The sequence below is a fragment of the Nymphalis io genome, chromosome Z (genome assembly GCF_905147045.1).
Source record: "Nymphalis io chromosome Z, ilAglIoxx1.1, whole genome shotgun sequence".
NCBI classification, from domain to species: domain Eukaryota; kingdom Metazoa; phylum Arthropoda; class Insecta; order Lepidoptera; family Nymphalidae; genus Nymphalis; species Nymphalis io.
Genome location: NC_065918.1, coordinates 16,826,882 through 16,844,758, shown reverse-complemented (window position 1 = coordinate 16,844,758; position 17,877 = coordinate 16,826,882). Strand labels below are relative to the sequence as shown.

Below are 17,877 nucleotides of genomic sequence, written 5' to 3'. Positions count from 1 at the left end.
TACGTCACTACCAAAAAAAGGCATCGCGACTTTGTTGAAGGTCAAGGGATCGCTTGCGTATAATACCGCGTCGCGCATTAAATATTACAGAATAACATTTTTATTTTCAATAGATGTAGCGAATATTTTTTTTTAAATATAAAATTTCATAATGTAACCGCGACTTCGTTTGAATATGTATTATGCTGTTGTATTACGAGTAGGAATAAAAAAATACGTGTATTTATATTTACGATATAGATGAAGACTCGCTATGTTTTGCGATGGTAATAAATATTTGCGTGCGATTTAAGCCAGTTTTAATAATCCATGTCACTTGCTGCAGTGTGCCAAGCGAATTCGCTGTATATTTCTGGATTCTTGTATGTTGATTATATATTCCTGACGGAATTTTAGCTTTGGTGGCCAATCTCATCGACTGGTCTATTGCACATGAAGTAGTACAGAGCAGACAATTATTCAAACACTCTCATTCCTAAATGTTATAGTCCGATGGAACAATCGAAAAGAGTGATGTTTTATTGTCCCAAACCAAAGTGTCTCGCTTCGTTTGTCGTGTCTGGCTTATACAGATCTGCTGCAGGTTGTAAATATTAATTGCACAATTTTTAAGTATTAAGTGGCATTTAGCGAATTTAATATGTTATTTTCAATTATATGATGTACACATTCACATACATAAAAAATATTTTAATTTGATAATAATCCTCCTCAAGTCAAGTCATCCTCAAGTCACTTCACGTGCTGTATCTGATAACGTTGAAATTGACTAAATTTGTAGCTGATAATGATTTGATTAAATAACCATTAAATATGTTTGATAAGATCGCAATTGAAAACGAAGGCGCTCAGTGAGGTATATGTATTAAGGATAATGCATTGGACTGTAGTTATTAATTATCTTATACTTGTTGGTTGCAAAATAGATAAATTTCTGCAAAGCAAATTTTGTATCTAAATGTGTTACAATAATAGTAAAAAAGATATTATTTCACAACTTGAAGGTGAACAAAACTTCACAGGTCCTCTGAATGTTTTGAAGCTGTAATTTCACCTCGTGGTGTGAAAGCTGCAGGTTCGATCCTGCCTCCTAGAAAATGCTTTTGTTGAGTTTGTTCCCCACCACCAAACGGCTAGATGAGGTGCTTATATGCCCTAGCATATAAGCACCTCATCTAGCCGTTTGGTAGAAAACGCCCAGCCAATAACCTATATTGGCTGGGCGTTACCGAAAATTAAGATGGGTTGCCGTTTTTTACTGTGTTCTAATTCAAAAGCCATTTGAACAATAACTTTATTTTAAAAATATGTTTTGTTTGTCGTCAGTACGTCGGAGCGACCTCAGCGTCCGCTATCGACGCCGCAGTTGCGTGCGGTCGCAGCGCCTCAGCCCCCTCTGCGACACTCGCGCACGCAGGCTGACTTTCTCGAGACGCAGCTCTCCGACCACCACCACCGCCGGCATGATCATGCACGCTGCGACCAGTTCCGACAGGTACAACATCAACAGACATGACACAAATACGATAATACCTTTGATATACATATTCCAAGAGTTCTACTAAATTATCTACTACAAACAATTTTAATATACTTCACGACAGTCATTCCATTTAATTTTACTTCAAAACCTCCATTAATGACTACCATTCGGATTGACTATTTGATTTATAGCACCTCAAGCTAGGATGGTTATAAAATAAATAATGAACTTCAACTATTTTAGTTTCATTATAAAGTTTATTATCAAAAGTTTAATTTTACTTACATTTTTTACCTATCGAAATAAATAATAAGCATCATGTGTGGAAATAACAAAGAAATCAATGCTGAATTATTTAGTAGTTTTACTTCCGCTAGTTAAATTATCATTTAGTCATGTCATCTCAAGGTCTGAGTTTTTTTTGATCGGATTATACTATCATGATTATCTTATTATTTATTTTTTTGTTTATTTTGGTTTCTCCTTCTCCTCACCTAATCCCTTGTCCTTTTTTTCTTCATTTCAGTTGAACGCTGATGACGAATCTCCGAAAAATAGTTTTGATTGATTTAAGTTTTTTAATGATATTCGCTGAATTTTCATGTGCTTAATTTCTGTTTATAATTCATCTCGTGGTTTTTGGTGAAGGAAAACATCGTGAGGAAACCTGCATGTGTCTAATTTCATCGAAATTCTGACACATGTGTATTCCACCAACCCGCATTGGAGCAGCGTGGTGGAATAAGCTCCAAACCTTCTCCTCAAATAGGGAGGAGGCCTTAGCCCAGCAGTGGGACATTTACAGGCTGTTACTACTACTTTACTACTAATGATATTCGTGGATGTTTTATACTTCGTTTACGTGTTATTATTATATTAATTATACTCGTCTGTGATATATATATATATATATATATATATATATATATATATATATATATATATATATATATATATATATATATATATATATATATATATATATATATATATAAACATTAACATTATTTTATCTTTTTTTTTCAGTAGTTTTATATTTATAGACATTTATTCTAAAAAAACATAAATCGCTTACATGAGAAAACACATTTATGGTTTTATAACATTCATATTCGTCTTTAGTAGTTACCCATTTTTATGTGTACTTTTTTTATATGTTTATTGTAAAGTCGTGCTGCTTCATATGTAGGGGTTTTTGTACCATATGACGTCCTAGTTTTCGGTAAGCACCGGAAGAGCTAGCTTTCTTGTCTTATCGAAAATTAGTTAGCAATATGGTTTTAAATATAAGAATTTGTATATTAAGTTAAGATGTTGTTTTCTTTTTGTGCATGCTGTATTATATATTATTTTAACCAGTGTACACATTGTTGAAGGACCAAATAAAAAAATCAAACGAGAGGAGGTCATAAAGTCCGCGGAATGAAAGGGTTAGAACGGGGTGGGGATAACTTTTTACCTATTCTTCAGGTATAAATACCAAATTTTAGATAAATAGAATGATTAACATTTTAGTTATCACTACATTAGCAGTTCAATCGGGAAAAAATCGCTAAACATGGATAACATCGAGTTTCGTACCGTTGTAGAGAGCAAGGAAAAACCTTTTATTATTTTGGGTGAAATGTCATCTGTTTAAGTGGACTGTTACTTTGAAAAACAATGCTTTATAAGTAGCCTGGTTTACTCAACCAAGCCAGTGCCCGGGCTCGCCGAACGTGGCCACCTCCGCAGACATCATCGAAATAGTCCTAACTTTATTCTTGAAGATGCTCGATATAGAATAAACTACTTGCAGTAATGGTCGGAGTATAGTCCACAATTATTTTGAATATCCGTCACGACCATCTTGGCATGTCTAAGGTAAAGGTAAGGTAAAGCACAAGAATGGAGCTGAGAATGCTCTTAGCGGTTCAGAAACAGCAGCGCTGTAGCTAGAACAAGGACGAAATTATGTACCGCATATGGTTTCATCACTATATCCTGGTGGTAGGATGTTAAACATCCGCCTGGCTTGTTACCACAGCATGGTGAAAAACTCGTGAAGTGGCTTGCAGCCGCGTTTCGAGGTCAGCCAGCGTACAGCCATAGCCCGAGCGAGTATTGCCGCGATGGTTTTGGTCCAATGGAGACGGCTGTTGAACCAATGCCGGGGGAAACTGTATTGACCTGCCGGACAGGGAGACCCTAAGAAACGGCTGTTCCGCTGGCCGCCCGTGGCATAGTACAGGGGCCCGAGCGTGCCTAACCAGCTCGTGAGGCTGCCCCACCAGGCCACGCATAATCTCGGGGTGGACCGTCGTGCCGGTTGGTGACCGGTAGGTGGGGTCCCGGCGGCCACTTCCGGGGGGGTTCGGGGCCCTTCCGTCCGGCGGGTCAGTGTATTTTTCCTTTTAGCAACCACTTGGGGAAACACGCCTCCACACTTTGCCCATCCCTATCGTTGCAATACATCGCTCGCTTCACGTCTCTTTTCCATTTTATTTTTCCCAAATGGCGCAACAATACAGAAATAACGGTCGTACAGCGGTGCACACCCCCACCATACCCTCGCTGTTTGAGGTCGAGTTCTCTAACATCCGAGGACTCCACACTAACCTCAACGCTGTCCACCACCATCTCGAGACAGCACGGCCAGCAATGTTGTTTCTCACGGAGACACAAATACTCCGTCCTGCCGATACCAGCTACCTTAATTATCCCGGCTACACGCTTGAAGAATCCTTCAAAGCGAAAGCCGGAGTATGCTTGTTCGTCAGAACGGATGTTTGCTGTCACCGACTGTGCTGCTTGGAGGACCCCTCCTTCTCCATGTTGGTGGTACGTGTGGACCTGGTTCGTCAGAGCCGAGTCTACGTGTGCCTCTACAGATCCCACAATGGTGACTTGGAGACAAGCCGATTGTTTGACCATCTTAGTCGGGTGGCAGATGCTGCGCAAGAGCAATTTCCTAACGCGGCATTGGTGTTTTTGGGGGATTTTAATGCTCACCACGAATCATGGTTGAAATCCCTCAAAACTGACCATGCTGGAAGGACTGCTCATGCTTTTGCTCTCACACATGACTTGACCCAACTGGTTGATCAGCCCACCAGGATCCCAGACATTGATGGGCAAGCACCTTCTCTACTGGACCTTCTGCTGACTTCTCACCCGGTAGAATATCAGGTTGTGGTTCAGGCTCCTCTTGGCTCTTCGGATCACAGCCTTATATATCTACCAGAGTGCCACAGGCCAAGCTGCCGCCACTAGCGGTATGCAAACGTCGCGTTTGGCACTATAAGTCGGCGGATTGGGACGGTATGCGCGATTAATATGCGTCGGTCCCTTGGAAGGAACGTTGCTTCAGTGGGAATGACCCGACAGCTGGTGCCGCTGCTGTTGCTGACGAGATCATGTTAGGAATGGAATACTACATTCCTAGCTCAGATCTCGTCAGTAGGAGTACGCGTAACCGTTGGTTCACTCGTGAATGTGCCGATGCTGTATCATCTAAGCAGGCGGCATATCGCAAGTGGATCAACGGCTGCATTAGCGGACATCTAACATTGACTCACTGCAAGCAAACTATAATAAAAATTCCAAGTCCTGTAGAAAGGCATACACGAGAGCGGATGCACAGCGCATTGTACAGATTGGTCATGACCTTGTTTCGCATCCTAGGGGCTCCCGTAGCTTCTGGCGTCTGACCAAGTCTGTGCAAAACAATTTCTGCCAACCCAAGCGGTTCCCATAAAAGGGGATCGGTCTGACCCGGCAATTTATCGGCCAATAGCTATCACCTCAGTACTTTGTAAGGTGATGGAACGGATTTTAAACAACCAACTGATCCATTACCTAGAAGATCACTGTTTAATTAATGATCGTCAGTACGGGTTTCGACCAAAACGGTCCACAGGTGATCTTCTAGAGTACGTAACACACCTCTGGGGTGAAGCTATCGACAAGCATGGAGAATCGTTGGCTGTCAGCCTCGATATCTCCAAGGCTTTCGACAGGGTCTGGCACAGAAGTCTTCTCTCCAAGCTGCCGGCATATGGTCTGCCTGCTCAGCTATGCACCTGGATTGCCAGCTTCCTACACAAGCGTAGCCTTCGTGTTTTAGTTAATGGTTGCGCTTCACAATTCTATGTAGTGAATGCTGGGGTCCCCTAGGGATCTGTGCTATCTCCCACACTTTCTTTTGCATATCAATGATATGCTCTCTCTTGGGAACATACATTGCTATGCAGACGATAGTACAGTGCATGGTGGATACCACGGACGCGCAATGGCTGGGCGAGCGGAAATTGAGGAGAGGCGGAAGGATCTTGTCATCGAACTCGATAGGACGTTAGAGCTCATCGTCAAATGGGGCTCTGATAATCTTGTTGAGTTTAATGCCAAGAAAACACAGGTATGCGCTCTCACGGCGAAAAAGTCAACATTTTCCCCTCTTCCCTCCCTCTGTGGTACTCCGCTGGTGATGCAAAGCAAAATCGCCATGCTGGGGATTGACGTTCGCTGCGACCTTAGTCCAAGGGATTACATCGAGGCTGTTATAAAAACAGCTTCACGGAAACTCGGAGTTCTGAACAAGGTGCGGCGCTTTTTCACGCCACAACAACTGTGCCTGCTGTACAAAACACAGGTACGGTTTTGCGTGGAATATTGCTCGCACCTTTGGGATGGCTCCGCTAAGTACCTACTTGAGGCCTTGGACCGGTTGCAGCGACGTGCCGTACGCATTATTGGCGACGTAAAGGTCACAAACACCCTTGAACCTTTACAATTGCGTCGTGAAATAGCAGCACTGAGCGCTTTCTATCGACTGTATCACGGCGAGTGCTCTGAGGAATTATTCTCTCTAATTCCTGCTTCCCCCTTCCTTCTTAAGTCCACGCGAGCTGGTTCTCGATGTCACCGCCTAACTGTGACATCAATTCCATCGCGAACAAAGAAATTTGGCAACTCCTTTCTTTGTCGCACTTCCAAAAAATGGAATTCCTTACCAGCTCACGTGTTCCCCTCCTCTTACAATCCGGGTTCCTTCAAACGAGGCGTGAAGAGGCATCTTGCGGGCCGGCAAGGCGAAGGCGGCTAGTGCAGAACGTTTTTCCCTTCTGTACTGGCCGTCGTCGCGTTTGGACTCTACTACCACTTACCATCAGGTGGAGTAGAGTCATTTGCTCTCCCGGAAAATATAAAAAAAAAATATATTATAACAGAAGTTTCTGCAGTGGCAGAAAAATGGCGCCTCATGCCCTAAGAAATTTAAGATGTCACAATCGGTCAGAAAGATCATGGTCACTGTTTTTTGGTAATTGAATTTTGTTAATAGATTTTGACTACAAAGAAAAAGGATTAAATATCATAGGATAGTATGCCACTTTAGTAAAAAATATTAAAAGATTCGATTAAGGAAAAAAGACAATAAACCCTCTCTATAGTTCAGATTTATCTCCCTCGGATTATTATTCGTTTCCAAAATTGATAAAAGAACTTCGTAGATTTTTTTTTGATGATGAAGAAGTCGGGAAATTTAAACGCCTAGAGAAAAAAAATTGAGGGTATAAACAAACATTTAGATAGATCATTAGGCTTAAGGGTGAATATATTGAAAAGGAAAAATAATAATTCGATTAGTTTACCCTTTTTTGACCTCTGCTCGTAGTATAGTTAAAGAAGAAAAAAATAATGAATTATTAACGCTCATAAACTCAATATAATTCTATCTACATAAATATACATCGTGACTTAGTAAAGTAGTAATAAAGTAATGTAGAAGTAAAGAACGTACGTGGTGCGTGTAGGTGCGGGCGCACGTGCGCAAGGAGGACGGGCGCACGCAGGCATACGGTTGGAGCCTTCCGTGCAAGAGCGGACAAGCGCAACGCGGCGCGCTTTCCTTATCATCAGGTGGAGTACCCGTGCCTGTGCCCGTGTTCTGCAGGTGAGTTTATAACCACAGACCCTATAAAAGACCGAAGGAAGTACGAAATTATATTAGCACCTCAACGTAATACCTGTTATCAGGATGATAAAAATGTAACAGCGCAATAATAATCGGCGTACAAGTAGTTTTAGCTCGGAAAATCTTTATTTACTTTAAGGAGACGGCTTGAAGCTTATAACTTAATATTTCGGAATGGATAGATATTCACTCAAAATTGTATTTGACACACTCACTCACGAGATAAATTATAAATAATCACTTGATAACGTCGTTACGTTTGCCCGAAATAGAAATTGCTTTAAGGACAAGATCGACGTGCTGGGCCAACGGGCCATTTATAGTATCAATTATTTGCAAAAAGTCCTCTCATAATTAATCAGTCAATTAATAAGTGGCCATTTCAATACTAAGTGTGCATTCGTAAGCTTACTTCATGGAAAACCATGTGTCGTGTATATACCAGTGACGAAATATTCATGCGAGTTACTAGGTGAATAGTTACGTTTCCCTCATGTAGCTTCTGAAATTCTGTCACATGTGTATTCCACCAATCCGCATTGGAGCAGCGTAATGGAATAAGCTACAAAATCTTCTCCTCAAATAAAGGGGAGGAGACCTTAGCCCAGCAGTAGGAAATTCACAGGCTTTACATTTAGCTTATTACAATGCGTTAGTTGAATCATAATTACCCAGTGACTTATTCTCATGCAAAACAATTGCTTTTAATGTTCGTTGGTAGCCTATGAGAGAAACTGGTTTTTTAAAATATAATTAATTTTGTTCATAATTAGTAAGTCATTTTGGCAATCATTCAAAATAAGTTATATTAGAATAGCACTGAAAAGTACTTTTATTTCTTATTTACTTTTATTTACACGTAAATATGAATAATGTACATCTTGTATACGACGTTATTTCAGGCCGATAGCGGAGTCAGAGCCACAAATGACGCTGCTGTGTGCAGCCGGTGTGGACCGAGGCGGTGGTCGCACGCCGGACGGCGGTTGCATGGTGGGCGACAGTGTCTTCTACGATGGCAGAGATAAGAAACACGACGCCATGTGCTTAGGTCAGTAACAAATCCGTACTATAATGATAAACCAATACAATTTTGTGTCGTCCGACCGAGTACAGACTTTTTCGTGCACACTTCAAATTATTTGGCACTCTCTGCTTACAGTGTTCATACGCTAATTTAGTTCATAGCAACACATCAACTATGTTTTGGGTTCCGGGACGTCTCGAGTCTCGAAGTCCCGGATTTAATAGTCTCGAGACTTGCTTTAAGCTTGTCGAAAGATACGGCTGACGTTACTTACAAAATGTTATTTATAATAAGTTTTTTCTCTTGTCACTGATACTTTAAAAGTATCAAGATTCAAATGACTTATTTTTATTGTACCTATTATAATGTGAGAATAACAGATCATATAACGAGTATGTATGTGGTAGATCGGTTGATTGTAATATGTTTCTGAGTTTCTTTCGCCGGATCTTCTAAGGGCTAATGGCTGGTCCCTGCAACACTTGAAATTCAGCTTCAGCGAATGTAGAATTTATCATCATCACCCTTTTCGCTACTAATTTCACTGAAATTCTGTCACATGTGTATTCTACCAACCCGCATTGGAGCAGCATGGTGGAATAAGCTCCAAACCTTCTTCTCAAAAAGAGGAGAGGAGGCCTTTAGCCCAGCAGTGGGACATTCACAGGCTGTTACGGTTACGGTTACGGTTACGGTTACCCTTTTCGCGTCCACTGCTGGACATAGGTCTCTACAATGGCACGCCACTGAGCTCGATTTTCAGCTCTTAATCTCCAACCGCTGCCAGCCACCTTGCGTATATCGTCACTCCACCTAGCTGGAGAGCGTCCTACGCTACGTTTGCCAAGGCGTGGTCTGGAGTGGACCCAGAACACGTCTACTCCAACGGTCGTCGGTTCTGCGACATATGTGTCCAGCCCACTGCCACTTAAGCTTACTAATCCTTTGGGCTATATCGATAACCTTGGTTCTCTGTCGGATCACCACATTTGGGATTCGATCCTTCAGAGAAACTCCGAGCATAGCCCTCTCCATAGCTCGCTGAGCGACCTTAAAATGGTGGACCAAACGCACTGTCAGTGTCCACGTCTCGGCTCCGTAGGTCATAACCGGTAAGACGCACTCGTTGAAGACTTTTGTCTTCAAGCATTGCGGTATTCGTGGCGAAAAGACTCGACCGAGTTTTCTATACGCTGCCCAGCCCAGCTGTACTCTTCTTCGTGCTTCCCCTTCGAAGTTGTTTCGACCCAACTGCAAAGTTTGCCCAAGGTAGAATTTATCATGTAGTGTAAATTAAATAATATAGGGCTGCACCAGATAGTTAACGTAACTTTGGGCAGATACAATATTCTCCACCAACTTTGCCAAAAATCGATTCGTTCTCTCCTACGTTTTGCAAGTATCATCTCACTTGTGATGTCTTTACTCACATAGTAGCTGCAAATGCTGCCACAAACGTTGGAATTTACGATTGCCTTAAATTAAGCAATCGTAAATCGTGAAAAGGTCCATAATGCTAAATGTTAAAAACTCATGGTTTTAGATAGACTTACTAATGTTTGAATAATTTACCTAAATCTTTGTACTATGTCGGCGTTACTTATGTGTATTGATATAAATACGTACAATCACCATACGTGTAGTATATGATAATTTCTTGTCTGTCATGTAGCATACGAAATGAGCAAAGCTCAGGGCTCGAACTCGCCCGAGGTGGAGCAGGGAGACGAGCAGCTACCGAGCTCGCCCGAAGCGCCAGTCGAAAACACGCTCTCTTCTCTCGTCTGGATCTGCGCCAACACCCAGAACAAAGGCATCGTTATGGTATTAATCTTTATTGTATAAAAGTGCAACGGTAGGCAAAATACTTAAACACTGTAAGATGAATTTAAGTATATTATAAACTAATACTCGATTAATGAGGCTAGTACGTGTAAGCCTTTATATTGCTTAGCCTGATCACTGATATTGATACGGCTCGTCGGGTACATTTCATTTACTTTTAGTCGTCGGCCCTACGTTTAGGTAGTGCAGCAACTATTAAAATATATAAAATACTGACACTTACTTTTCAATCTGTTACGAGAGGATGTTTAAAAGTCCGTGAAAAGGGAGGGAAAGGGAAACAGGTTAAAACACAGGCGAAGGTCAAACAGTTTTTTATAAAAAAATGATTTCATGTAATAGTATCACTTACGCATAATTAATAGTAACACTACAAATACTGTTCCAAAGAAGCATAATAGGCCGATACTACAATAAGAATGTCGTCTTGGATTTCAATAAGAAGCTTACGAAATATTATTTCAAGGACTAATTGGTGTTTATAATCTTGACTGTTAATTAACTGTTTTTTGAAACTATAAACTTAACAATTTTAAGTAAATCGAAACTCAGCCAGCTATCGTTAAAGTCGTTGAAAAATAATATCTATATATCGTTCGTTCACAGATAATCGACGCGAACAACCCGGCGGATGTGATCGAGTCATTCCCTGTGAGCGACAAGCATATTCTATGCGTGGCGTCCGTACCCGGAGCGCTTGACGACGACTACCGTGAGCTGCGCGAGCGCGACGCCCCGCCTGCGTCGCCCGCGCACGCGCAAGCGCACAACGACGCCGAGACCAAGCGACACTCGGTAACTAGTACATGTCCTTTTAAACCATTTCTCGTAATTTATTTTTATGTGTAATTGAGCCCAACTTTATTTAAACTACTATTTGTCCTAAATAAAAAATATTAGTTCACAGACGCAGTTGGTATCGATTAATGTATTAGTGTTAGTGATTACAGTAACAGCCTGTGGATGTCCCACAGTGGGGCTAAGGTCTCCTGTCCTTTTTTTGAGGAAAAGGTTTGGGGTTTATTCCACCACGCTGCTCCAATGCGCATTGGTGGAATACATATGTCGCAGAATTTCAGTGAAGTTAGACACATGCAGGTTTCCTCACGATATTTTTCTTCACTGTCAAGCACAAGATGAATTATAAACCCAAATTAAGCACATGAAAATTCAGGGGTGCTTGCCCGGATTTAAACCAACGATCATAGGTTAAGATTTACGCGTTTTAACCAAGGGACCATCAGCTTTTTTAGGCATTAGTAATTATGTAATTTTATCTATAAAATTCGTAGCAATCTTTGTTCTGCGTGGGCAAGAGCGACTCAACTGACAGCCAGAGCAACGGAACCGTAACGAATAACAGCAACGGAACAGGCGAAAACGGGGAAAAGGAAGTGGTCGTCGGCAGTACGAAACTGGTTAGCATCATTCATTTAAACCACACATATCATAGTTCAAACTGGTCGTTATATAATTCCTAGTGAAGTACTTAGTAACTAATTTTTTATTTATTCTGTTTTTTATTATACTGTCGGTCGGTATTAGCCTATTAAAGATATGGTAAATGAAATTTTATTAAATATGTTGCGCAAAAAGACACTTTCATATTGAAAGTATTAAGCGATGCTACAGGGGTATGTAATGAAACGAACTGAATTATGGAAGACAATAAATTATAGTTTTTGACAGATTGACGTTATTTAAGAAACAGTATAATCATGATATATTGTGTAATAATTGTCACTAGTCTAACGAGGCAGAAGTTTTATGAGGTGTGTAATACGAAATATCTTATCAATCTTCATAAAGGTTCAAGCAACGCTGCTGACCCCGCCCAGTACGCCTGCTACAGAGTCGCCACCACAGCAGCCACCACCGACTGCAGCGAGAGGGAACAGCGATGCGGCCAAAGAGCCGAGTGTGAACTCTGAACCGGAAACTGAGAGCGGTAATGCTGACAGTCCGCCATTGTCCTCCACACCCATTAATGGTAAATTAAAAAATATTCTAATATGTAAAAATATTATTTTAGCAAAGTTGACTATAAAATTTACCAATTGACGATAAGTGATCACCATCTCCCGTAGACGCCACCCCTACAAGAAGTACAGGCACTCACACTCCCGACATACACTTTATATATACAAGTGAGTCTATTGACCTCGTAAACATTGGCTCATTCACCCCTCAATCCGGAGCAAACCCATATGTTTAGCGGGAGGAAGACCCACCCAAGCGGAACCGCAAAAAATGTAAATGTTTCAATGAACTGGTGGAAACTATAGTATTAAATGTAATTCACCTTCCTCCATAGAGCTTTGATTTAAACACAATAAATGATTTGAGCACAAATTACAGGGCACTTAAAACGAATATTTTCTAAACTTCACTAGTCTTTATTTTTAAACTATATTTGTTTACAAAGGTAATAATAATTATAGTAAAAGAATAAAACTAAATGTATGCTTTTGATTAAACTTTGCACGATTGCATTCGATGGATCGTCACACTAGAAGAGGCTTCGGCAATTTATTATGTTATGTAGGTAAAACTCCGTAGACTTAACATTGTCGCAATGTTATGAGCTTTTTTGTATTGCTGCAGACTATTCTTCAAAGAACTCACGTATAACTTGCATGGTTTAATGTATTATTCACGATAAGATTCTCGCCAGACCATCAGAAATCTAGGTTATAATTAAATCTTACCTTTTTTATTTCATATTATTGTTAAATTCTCAGCGATAACGGAAGCTCGTAACTCACCGGAGCCCGGCGTAGACGCGTTCGCGCAGGAGCAATCGGAGGCGCTGACGGAAGAGGGCAAGCAGGCGGAGGAGACGATGCGAGATCGCAAGATGTCCACCGTTATGGCAACCATGTGGCTTGGAACTAAAAGTGGGGAGCTCTATGTACACTCTGCTATTGGCAACTACAGCAAATGCTTGGCGAGGTGAGGTGGATCAATACTCTTTTTTATGTTATTTTTGGTTTTAAGATATTAAGTGGTCACCACCGGTCATAGACAATGGCGGTGTAAGAAATATTAACCATTTCTTACTTCGCCGATGCGCCACCAACCTTGGGAACGAAGATGTTATGTCCCTTTTGCTTGTAGTTACACTGGCGACAACACTAAATACTGCTGTTTAGCGGTATAATATCTGGTATCTACCCAGATGGGATTGCACAAAGCCCTAGCAACTAGAAAAACTCAATCGTTTATTGCGTTCCATTGCGTGTTTTAGATGATAAACTTATAACAATGATGTCTGTCACAACAAAAGAAAAGTAATATTTACGACCTGGCTTCCTAATTTAAACATTTTAACACTAAAATTAATCTACAGTAATATGATACAAATTATATTACTCGTTATTAAATAAAAAATATCATCATAATCATATTCAGCCCACATTAATCCACTGCTGGACATAGGCCTCCTCACAGGCGCGCCAGGTCTCCCAGTTCTGTGCTAGTCGCATCCATTGAGCACCCGCCATCTTCCTAAAATCGTCTGACCATCGGGCGGGTGGTCTGCCCACTGGCCTTTTTGCTTCTCTAGGCCACCACTCCGTGACGACTTTAGTCCACCTTCCGTCTTCTCATCTGGCCAAGTGTCCAGCCCATCTCCACTTTAACCTCGTGATACGCTTCCCAATATCTTCGACTTTCGTCTTTCGTCGGATTTCTGCGTTTGGTACACGATCAACGAGGGAGATGCCTAGCATAGCACGCTCCATCGCCCTTTGTGCCACTTTTATTATGTGCATGTTATGCTTAGTAAGCGTTCATGTTTTGGCACCGTAGGTGAGTGTAGGCACGACACATTGGTTAAACACCTTGGTCTTGAGGCATTGTGGGAGTTTGGATGTCAACGTATCTTCGAGCTTTCCAAAAGCAGCCCACCCTAATCCAATGCGTCGTTCGATCTCCTGTATTTGAGATTTCCGATCCAATGATAAACGATGTCCAAGATAGATATAATCGCTGACCACCTGTACGGTGTCTTTACCTACGATTATGTTAGGTGCACGTATGTGGCGATTAGTCATGATTTTTCCTTATTATTTCCCTCATGCCCAAGCTAAGTTTTTTTCTATAAACTTTCGGGCCCCTATTGTCTTGAATGGTTTTTGCAATAGTTCTGGTGTTATAATTTCTTAAGTCATTACGGATTGCCTGCTTTATAGCCTTATTAATCTCTCTCTGATCTGATGTTATACCAGTCTTCAATTCCCTTCTTTGGTATAGGAGAGAGAGCGTATGAGATGTTAATTTCGCCTCTTTATGTGGCTTCTTTCCCCCTATGTGTCTCTTCGTGGTCTCCGTCAGTACTGTGCACAGCAAGTCGTTCAATGAGTCGACATTACGGTTCTCTTCTATAAGCCCTTCGAAAGAGTTTTTGAGTTCCAGTTGAAACTCATTTTGTAAGAGATTGTAACTATCCCTACCATATTTTGAGCTAGATGTTTTAAGCAGTTTGGCTCTTTCTTTGGGAAGGTTATACCTGAACGTGGCTCTCACTAGACGATGGTCGCTATTAATTTTAAAGCGACTTAACACGGATACGTCTGTTATATTTAACTTATGCGAGCTAATTATGTAGTCGATCTCATTTCTCGTCCGGCCATCCGGGCTAGCCCAAGTCCATTTTCTTGAATGACGCTTTTTGAAAAAGGTATTCATTGCGTATAGATGATGTTGCTCAAGAAAATTTACTAAGGTTTGCCCCCGCGGATTACGACTACCTAGCCCAAACTGTCCTACCGACGTTTCGTTTTTTACTTGAGGTCCTATTTTTGCGTTAAAGTCACTCATTAGTATGGTATAATAGCAGGCATTATTCTGACGCGCTCTCCTTATGTCCTCGTAGAAGGCCTCTACTTCTTCATCGATGTGGTCGCAAGTAGGAGCGTATGCTTGTATGATCTTGATGGCATACCTTTTATTTAGTCTCAGATTAAGATAACAAACTCGTGTTGATACACTTGTTACCTTCTGAACATCTGAGTAAAGCCTTTTATGTATTAAGAATCCTACACCACCATAAGAAGTGTCTTCGTGGCCTCTGTGGTAAAGCAGATGACCACAAGATAACCGTATAAGATCCTCTCCCTGTCTTCTTACCTCAGATAAACCGATCACATCCCATTTTATACATTGAACTTCCTCTAGGAGTTCATAAAGCCTTTCGTCAGCATTCAAAGTCCGAGTATTGTAAGTAACCAGGGTCATCGTATGGCAGCCAGGTCTCTTCCGGAGATTCTTTGCACCCTCCACCCGCCGGAACCGTAGCCGCTGCCGTAACTAGGAATAGCGGGGCCGCCGGGGACTGAGGACCGTGGTATTGGTGCGCTATTCATTTTGAGGGGTTTTTAGCCTTAAAACGCCATGCTGGCCAGGCGGCTTTGCGAGTCTTCCTGTCACGTTGGCCTGTTCTTCACCAGCTCCTTCCACCAAGAGAGAAGCTGGTGAGCAGCAGTTTCCGGGAGGGACCACTGGGAGGTGTGACTCGGAATTGAGCTTCTAAAGGCAAACCGGCGTAAAATATTGATACTGAAACACTCAGCATCGCTATCTCCCACCAATTCGCCGTCAGAAGCCCCATTCCCCCCCCCCCCCCCTATATATATAAAAATATATATATATTAATAAAATTGCTTCCTTACTTATATTATTAAAATATAAATTCTTCAATTAAATGGAATACTCTACAGGATTGTATAAATAATTGGATTATTTCAGGGTTAATCTGAACGATGCGATTTTATCCATCGTGTGGTGTGCATCGCGATGCGTTGTTGCTCTCGCAGATGGTACCATTGCCATCTTTGCTCGCCTCCCAGACGGACAATGGGACTTTTCTCAATACTGGCTCATGACGCTCGGCGACCCTAAGTGTTCAGGTACAACTTGTCATAACTAAACGTTAACAATAATACGAAATCATATTATACATTTATGAATAAAATTATGTTCGTGATTATTTTTAGTCACAAATTAAAAAACATGTAACCGTAACAGCCTGTTAATGTCCCACTGCTGGGCTAAAGGCCTCCTCCAATTTTTTTGAGGAGAAGGTTTAGACCTTATTCCACCACGCTGCTCCAAAGCGGGTTGGTGAAATACACATGTAGCAGAATTTCAGTTAAAAAAAAAACATGTAACAATGATTAATCGTATTATTATATTAGTATTGTCGTTCGTTTTTTTAAATATTGCCCTTTAGGTTACGAATCAAGCATTACAATTTAAAATAATAATATTATCGTTGTTTTATAGTTCGTTGCCTGAGCGCCGTGGGTAGTGCCGTGTGGTGCGGGTATCGTAATCGAGTGCTGGTCGTGGAGCCGCGCTCGAGACGCCTTCTGCACTCGCTCGAGGCGCATCCAAGACACGAGAGCCAAGTGCGGCAAATGGCAGCTCACAGAGATGGCGTTTGGGTATGTAATTTTATTTATAGATATTTAATACCTAGACGATGCCCCAGGGTACAGGCGGGGGGAAGTTGCGCGTACCGTCGTCTTCTCCCTGTTCTTCTTAACCGGGAAAATCAATTAATGTCTCTCTCTTTGCTATCTGGTGCAGATTCTCACCAAAACGGCCATGCCCGGTAATAATATGTTAGCCTAAACCATGTCTACGTTGGAACTTGAATGAAAATTTTCGGGCAGATCAGCAGTGGCAGCTTTAACAACTATTTTCATTACACAATTTGTGTGTAATACATTACATTGTAACTGTATGTAAAATTGGTAATAAAATTAAATTATAAATTTACAACCGAATATACTTAAATCGTACCAGTAACCTAATCGTAGGCTTCTTGCATTTAATAGTTTAGTAGAAGAAGTTCTTGTATTTAATAGTTTATCATTAAATTTAAATAAATTTCAATAGGTTTCAATAAAAATGGACTCGGCGTTGCGGCTGTACCACGCGCACACGTACGCCCACTTGAAGGATGTGGATATTGAACCATACGTGAGCAAGATGCTGGGCACGGGCAAGTTGGGCTTCTCATTGGTGCGCATCACGGCGTTGCTCATCAGCTCAGGTCGTTTGTGGATCGGTACCAGCAACGGCGTGGTCATCTCGGTACCACTTTCTGAGGGTACGCCTGCTGCTGGTGCTGCTTCGGCCGCCAATTGCCTCGTGCCAACCTCCCTTGTCACCGCTTCCGGTTCGGTTGCGACTACGAGGTCACCTATACCTGGTAAGTTTAGGTGTTTTAAACATTTTTTTTTAAATTAAAAACTGAATGTGTTTAAAATGTCTTTAATTTTTCTTTTAAATATGGTTAAATAAATTATGTTAAATATTTTATTAGAAATCCTCTAGGACATCACAACCAACATGTTTTAAAGTAAAAGACCTTACCAATATCTTATTCTTCAAAAGCCTTAAAAAGTCCGCTTTTAACCAATCTTACGGAATTTACTGAAATTGGGTATGGTAGCTGAAATTAGAAATAAAAAAATCCGTTTAAAGAAAAACATCGTGAGGAAACCTGCATGTGTCTAATTTCACTGAAATTCTGCCACATGTGAATTCTACCAACCCGCA

The 17,877-nt window shown here is 41.2% G+C and overlaps 1 protein-coding gene across 3 annotated transcripts in view; it reads left to right on the top strand.

Moving 5' to 3' along the window:
- Positions 1-17,877, top strand: part of LOC126780469 (JNK-interacting protein 3) — a 32,998-nt gene that overhangs the window by 9,615 nt on the left and 5,506 nt on the right. For all 3 annotated transcript variants that reach the window (XM_050504973.1, XM_050504972.1, XM_050504974.1), the window contains 11 exons: positions 1,327-1,495; positions 7,276-7,415; positions 8,339-8,487; positions 10,136-10,287; positions 10,915-11,103; positions 11,601-11,726; positions 12,118-12,298; positions 13,050-13,260; positions 16,057-16,217; positions 16,594-16,754; positions 17,212-17,527. In XM_050504973.1, the coding sequence (XP_050360930.1) occupies positions 1,327-1,495; positions 7,276-7,415; positions 8,339-8,487; positions 10,136-10,287; positions 10,915-11,103; positions 11,601-11,726; positions 12,118-12,298; positions 13,050-13,260; positions 16,057-16,217; positions 16,594-16,754; positions 17,212-17,527 (1,955 nt within the window). The remainder of the gene's footprint in view (positions 1-1,326; positions 1,496-7,275; positions 7,416-8,338; positions 8,488-10,135; positions 10,288-10,914; positions 11,104-11,600; positions 11,727-12,117; positions 12,299-13,049; positions 13,261-16,056; positions 16,218-16,593; positions 16,755-17,211; positions 17,528-17,877) is intronic.